Source organism: Lichenostomus cassidix, chromosome 4A (assembly GCF_008360975.1).
Source record: "Lichenostomus cassidix isolate B80296 chromosome 4A, HeHo_3.0, whole genome shotgun sequence".
In the NCBI taxonomy this organism is placed as follows: Eukaryota; Metazoa; Chordata; class Aves; order Passeriformes; family Meliphagidae; genus Lichenostomus; species Lichenostomus cassidix.
Window position 1 is genome coordinate 19,083,263 of NC_139485.1, and position 7,080 is coordinate 19,090,342.

At 39.1% G+C, this 7,080-nt stretch overlaps 1 protein-coding gene across 1 annotated transcript; it reads right to left on the reverse strand.

Moving 5' to 3' along the window:
• Nucleotides 1–10: 10 nt before the first annotated feature.
• BRS3 (bombesin receptor subtype 3) lies at nt 11–6,562 on the reverse strand. The gene is made up of 3 exons (XM_085060789.1): nt 5,934–6,562; nt 2,908–3,259; nt 11–2,328 (listed from the first exon to the last, which is right to left on the reverse strand). The coding sequence occupies exons 1-3, from the start codon at nt 6,362–6,364 to the stop codon at nt 1,921–1,923; spliced, it is 1,191 nt and encodes a 396-aa protein (XP_084916915.1). The 5' UTR covers nt 6,365–6,562; the 3' UTR covers nt 11–1,920.
• Nucleotides 6,563–7,080: the final 518 nt, after the last annotated feature.

A 7,080-nucleotide genomic window follows, 5' to 3' on the forward strand; every position in this document is an offset into this window, starting at 1 on the left:
AAAGAAGGTCTCTGGAGTCTGCTGTGCCATAAATTGTATTTCTGTGGTATTGTATTTCCATTTATTTCAGCAGTCCTATCCCAGTGTACAGCTGGTACAATAAAAGGAGGAATCCATTTTAAAATTAGTGCTTGTAGTCTTGCAGCTTGCGGCATGAGGACTGTGCTAAAGTAAGGACAGGCCTGATGAGCTTAAACCGGTCTGTCGTTAACTGGTTTACAGTGACGACAGAGGTTATATTACAATGCCCCTGGATTTTATAGTTTGGTTTTATTTTTCTGATTAGCGCAGGTGACAGAGAGAGAGTCTCTAAATAGATTTTCTCATCTTATAATCAACTCAGATAATGGTGCATGACTGGATGGATTTCCAGCCATGTGTTGCCAAGGGACTCTGTGCAGTAGAAGGGGGGCTATACCTTCAAGGGTTAGTTAAAATTTAAGCTTCTGTGACTGACAGAATTATTTTAATTCATATGTTGCAACTTCTGTTCTATACATTGATGCCTAAATTCTTTTTTGAAATAGTTTTCATTTTAGAAATAGTTTTTCCATTTTAAACAATGGAAAATCTATTGTGTTGTCCATCACCAGCTTTCACAGAACAAAATTTTGGTTCAGGGAATACAAAATTCATAAAAATAAGTGTCACTCAATTATTTTGTAACATGGGGTAGGAAGACTTGCCTCCTGTTCTTACTGATGGGAAGGCAATCCCTGCCAGCAGTGCTGTGAAGTGTGGACAGGCTGTCCTGGCACTAAGACAGCCTATCCTGATTTTAAAAGGGGATACAACTTGAAGAATAGAAAATTAGTACAACAGAAAAATCCAGCTCTCCCTGTGTGCTTGAATGTGCACAGACCACTTAGACACAGCCATGTACACTACAGCAGGAGTGGATCTGTGCAGGTAAAGGCTCAGTCTGACCCTCCACACTGTACATTTTTCGCTTCAGACTCATTCTGGTCTGGTTCAGTGGATTGGACACACAGTTTCATCTGAGAGAAATCCAGGTTGTGCACTCAAGATGACTTTGGGATATAAAGTAAGGCCGGATGGGATGTTAGAGCAGTTCACTTCAGAAAATCCCAACTAGAACTCTTGATACAGATCCACCCCAATTTCTTAATATTAAATCACTGTGACAGTAAAGAACTCTGCACTATTAAGATGTTTTATCCATATATCACAAAGAATTTTACAAGTGTGGTTAAAAGTGATTATCGGTGATAAAGGTGATTTCTCAGAGAGATGATCACCTGCTGGTTCCCTTGACTTCCTTAGAGACAACCATTTTACTACTCAGCAGTCAGCTCTTAACCCAGAATTTCTAAGTCACTGACAAAATAACAACTACTGTGGATCTGGCCCATAATGCTTTTTCTGTTTTTACTTCACAGTGCTACAAACCTTAGCCTTCTTTCATTTTAGCACTCTTTCGCATGTGTTTATCAATGTTTAACATTCAGGACAAGAAAATAAACAAATCGAGTATCTGCCTGGTTGATCGTGTTATGACCAGGTGGGTTTGCTTGCTTTCTGTAGATGCAAGTACTTGTCAGAGGGAGCTCTCAATCATGAGTCAAAGATCAAGTCACCAAGAACAAAAGCATCCTTACAGCCAATTCTCTCACCAACTCTGCCTAGTCCTCTCCAGCGCAGTCCAGGAATCCCAGCTAGGAATCTGTGTTCATGCTTGGGAACATGAGCGATCCCTTTGAGCGTATGCTGGAAAGTTTAGCTGTTACATCTTCATCCCCTGGACAGTTTGCTTTCTTTATTCTATATTTTGAAAAATGCGAAATTCCTGATTAACACGCTTTCACAGATATGGCAAGCAATGGCACTTTGTTCCAGGATCCCAGGAGCAGTGACTTGATTGCAAAGGCTCAGTTTCTGTCCTTCTTAATCCCACTTGGACTAAACACTTTCCTCTTCTTTCGTGATGCTGTAATCTGTTAGAAGTGTAACACTGATTTCTGAGCCATGTGTGCTGCCTGTGACCGACAGGGCTCTCGTAGGCGAACTGCTCTGGGGAGCACTGGGAGGCTTTGCACAGAATGCTGCCTTGCAGCATGAGACTTGCTTTTTAAAATGTTGCCGGAAACTTTTACTCAGCCAATAAAGCGCTAAAGGATTGACGCAAGAATTGCTGAAGGCCAAGGCACGGGAAAAAATAGTTGCTATCAGATGAAAGGTGGAAGCGTCGACAGAAGTGTGATATGTGAAAGAGCGGTACAGGTAGAGGATGTGGTTGGGCAGCCAGCAGAAGGCAAATAGAGCCACAAGCACCAGCACCGTCTTTGCAACTCTCTTGCGGGATTCAATCTACAAGAAAATAATGCATAGCTGGTATTAATAGCAATTAGTAAAATGTTTGTGGTTTTGGTGCTGATTTGCAATGGGGTGTAAATGTCTAAATGCATTAGTAACCAAAAAAGTAAAAAGAAAACAAACAAACAAAAACCCCAAACCAGAAGAAAGAATCAGGAAAATAAATCTATTTAATAATTCTTTAATACCGTATTCCCAGGGCAGAGCACATTTCCTTTCTATTATAAATCATATGGCACTCTTATCTAGACTAGGATTTTAAGTACATTAATTAATGTGTCAGCTCACGTGGATGAGGTCCCAGTGTTTACTTATTCGATGTTTTAACTCCTGAGTTTACAAGGTCATCATAAAGCATGACAGACCTGTCCCTCTTTGGGAAAGTGTGGACACTCACAATTGATGAGTCATGAGCATGTGCCTAAGTGCACAGGTGAGTCTGGATTTGAGTTTGGTATGGGCTGAGTTTGTGGAGCTTTTTATTCCATTATCAGGTAAAGTTCTGTAGTCAAGAATTCGGATGCAGAATAGACTTTGGAAAATTTGAGAGTTTAGTGATTGATCAGAGCTTACCTGCTTACGGGCATGAGCGTGTTCTTCTGCTGGCATGTTGGATGTACTTTTATATAAAGTTCTGGCGATAAGAAAATAGTAGACAGAAATGACAGCTAAGGGTACAATATAGAACACTAAGAAGCAAACCAGGGAGTGAGCTTCTTGCAGGATCTTCTCAGATACAGGATAGGGGGCACATGCCTCAAATGTTACATTTTTCTCAGGGTTGCTAAAAGAATACAAATCTGAAAAAACAGCCTCTGGGATAGCAAATATCATGGAGATGATCCAAACACAGCCAGCTTTACAGCAGGTCTTCAGGAGCGCATCTGAAGTCTGCAGTTCCAAGGGCTTAACGATGGCTCTGTACCTAAAACCAGCAACATCATTGTCAGAATGAATACAGAAATAATGTGAGCACTGACACAGCAAAATTCTTAAGCCTAAAGCCATTGCTGTTCTTGCTAAACTAAGGGTGCTGAAATGCTCTTGGAAATGAAACAGACACTAGCTCTTTGGTGTGAAAAGAAGTGGAATTTTTACATGGAAGTGTAAAAACTAATTTCAAGAATGTATTTTAATGGATTGGCAGGCAGGACTTGCCATTAAAACCTTCCTACTTCTACATTTTGGATTGGCATCACTAAGTGTAATCATCCCTACTAATTTTATGATATGGCCTTGAAAGACGAGGGAATTAGTATGCAAAACTGGTAAAAGTATGAAGCAGGTTAACTATTTTATAAATATGTGAAACCAAGCATGTTTGCCCCTCCTTTCTTCCATCTTCCCAAATCCCTAACTGAGTGCAGTGATCTGACTCAAAATAATGCTCCAGGATTCACTAATATTTATAAAGCAGGACAGGGCGCTGCTGTTGCTTCATGCCTGTGATTCTGCTGCATGTGTACTGAGTTAGGCATATGAGAAAAATCTGGATTAACCTATAGATGTGTGAAAAATCTGTGTGGAAGTGGGACATAGAAAAAAGACCAACTTCCATGAAGGTGGATGAAGCACAGGAAACAATATAACCTGCTTTTAAGGGATCCGGGGGTCTCGATAATGCAGACAGAAGCGATCCCTCCCGGGGAGCACAAAGCTGGCATGAAAAGTGGTGAAAAAGGACCCAGACGATAAGACAGCTTAGTTGTACTATTTTGCACAAGTTGAGGATCTGGCCTTTTTCTCTTCTAGCAAATTTAAATAGAAGGCTGGAAGCTGGCTTGCTATTTGTCAAATAAATGTCATTTTTATTGACTTTGAGCTTTTCTAGCATACTGGAACACAATAGTCTGGTGTTGAGCACATGACTGATTTGACCTTTCTCTGTAAGTTTACAATGTATTTACTCTGTGAGAATGTAGCACGGAGTGTTTATGTAACAGCCACCATGAGCAATTAAATACAGAAGCAAATGTCTAAACCACAGAATCAGAGAATAGCTGGGGTTGGAAGGGATATTTAAAGGCAATCTAGTCCATGGTGAATTCTGAATTGATGTCATACAGGACCAAGACCTTAGAGCTACAATAGATATTTCAGTGTAAATATTAGCTTTATCTTCAGCAGTAATTAAAAACTAAAATAAACCCAAACCAAAACAACAACAGAATAGCAAAATCTTATGTGTTATCAGGAAAATAATGGAGTGCAAAATATACAATTGTGCAATTATCTGTATCCCTGATTCATGCAACCCTCGAATACCATGTGCTCTTCTGCACACTTTAACCAAAAGAAACACAAACAACAGAAGGATGTATTGTGACATGAATAGCCTGGAGACATGAATAGGGATCACTGCCTCTTCTGGCAGAAGAGCCAGCACCATCAAATGAAGCCATGTGCAGAGCAGAAATAAAAGGAGTTATTTGCTACAGGCAGTGAAAGTCATTGCTAAACAAGTTCAAGAAGAGGCTGAACGAGTATCCATATGAGAAATCCTTTGAGGTTGTTCAATAGACAGAAACAACATTTGTTCCGTGTCATCTGAAGGCATAGGGTTAAAAATGTAGTTGGAGGTTTTTATTCTTCCTATGTATCTTTTCTTGCCCTTATACTACGGCTGCTGGACTCTGGTATTGGTCTACATGGATCCTCGATGTGACCCTATGTGGCCATTCCTGTGCTAGCTGATTATTTTGGAGTACAGTAACAGTAACATTGTTAAAATTCTGGACACATGAACAATTTGCTATTACATACAATTCACAATTGCTGGCAGGCAAAAGATTGCTGGCAATCTTTTTCTCTCTTAATACTAAATTTCATTTTTGTTTTTCTACTCTTCAATGCTCCTGCTCCTGCTGTTGGAACTGAAATCTCATCTTAGTTTTAATTATTCAATAAAGAAGTACAAGGAAAACAGATTCAGCACATCCTGACAGCAGTCAGAACACTGATCCTAATGCTGTCGTTATACCCTGAGTTTAATTTCAGGACCCCCGTGCTAAAATATTTCTGTAAAAGGTAGAACAGCTACAAGAGAGAGAAAAATAAATATATGCATTTTTCAAGCTGAAAATTACAGTAGCCATCAAATGATGAGAGTCATTCCTTTATCCCCCAGTATGTTCTGTGTTTTCTTTTGTCTTTTTGTCCCATGCCAGTCCTTTATGTTGTAGGATTTTAAAGTCTTCCTGGGTGCATAGGACAAAGAATTTTCACTCATATTCAGTTTTATTTTTCATCTTCCCTTACTACTTCAGGGCCCCACTAGATGGCATCAATATACTGTCTTTTCACCAACTTAAGCCATTTCCCTTTTCTGTGCAATTGAGAAAAACCCTTGTACTGTACTTCAAACTAATAAAAGGTCAGAAGACTTAGAGAGGTATCCTCACTTCACTCCCTTAAATAAAACTGCTACAATTATGACTAACACACATTTTTTTAACTACACGGGAGACTGGTATTTTGGGATTTTTATACTATTGCAATGTGCCACTTAATATTGTGCAAAATGATAATTTTTGCTATTTTATAGATTTCTAACTTCAAAGCTGCAGCTTTGTCCTGGTAAATCAGTTGCACGGACCCACCTGTCAGCACTGAGAACAGTCAGGGTAAACACTGATACTCCAACTGATGTTAACTGGATAAAAGACAGCAACTTGCACCCAATTCTTCCGAAGAGCCAGGTGTCCACAATGTAACGTGTTGCATCTATAGGTACACACGTTAACAAAAGCAGCAGGTCTCCAAATGCCAGGCTGGTGATGAAGATGTTTGGTACCGTCTGCATTGATTTAATCTTGAAAAAGACTTTGATGAGTATTGCATTTCCAAGCAGACCCACTGAAATGATCACAGCATATGTAACGTAAATCGTGCACAGTATTTCTAATCCTGGAAAGGAGTCTTCAGTCCATTTCTCGTTCGTTGTTTCATTATCAGTGATTAATTTCAGTTCTGTACCATCCGTAGATACACACAAAGTCTGATTAGCTGATTGCAAGTATAATTGAGACATTTCTTTAACTGTTTCTTCTCCCCAGGCAGGACTTTAAAATTATTTTTAAAATGTTTAATATTTAGCTTGCAGCATATCAACAGGGTCAATGGAAAGGTACAGGTTTGTGTCTGAAATTCAGATTCCTCTTGCACAATAACGACTTTCATCCCCTTCTGGATCTCAAAACATGCCCAGGAGAAATGCACATAGATCTTGTTCTGAACTGGGGAGGAGGAGAATTTTTTTATTGGCTTTTCAGCTAGTGGAACAGAGAGGGAGGAGGAAAAGAGAAACAGAGTTTCTTTAAAGACGTTAGCCAAAATGAGGTGGGCTTTTCCCTGCAGATGTCTGGCAAGTAAATATATTGTATCAAAACTGTAACATTAGGGTTTGTATATTTCTTAGCAAACCTTTATTACTGTTCAAAATTTTCTAAAAAGGAAATAAAATGAAAACCCGAAATAGTTGTCTCAATGGTACAGGTAAGCAGAGAATATACTAATTCAACACAAAACTCTTCAGTATACATTAGTGGCAGATAAAATATATAAGAATATATTTAGTATATGCTGAAAAAGCTTTAGAGACAGACTATGCTCTGATTAGTCTTCCTATCACAGAAATGCAGTGCCCTTCCAAAAGGCAATATAAAATCAAAATTTATGGCCATAGTCCTGGTAAAACTTATTTTTTTCCCTTGAAACAGTCCTGCCGGCATCAAAACCATAATTTGT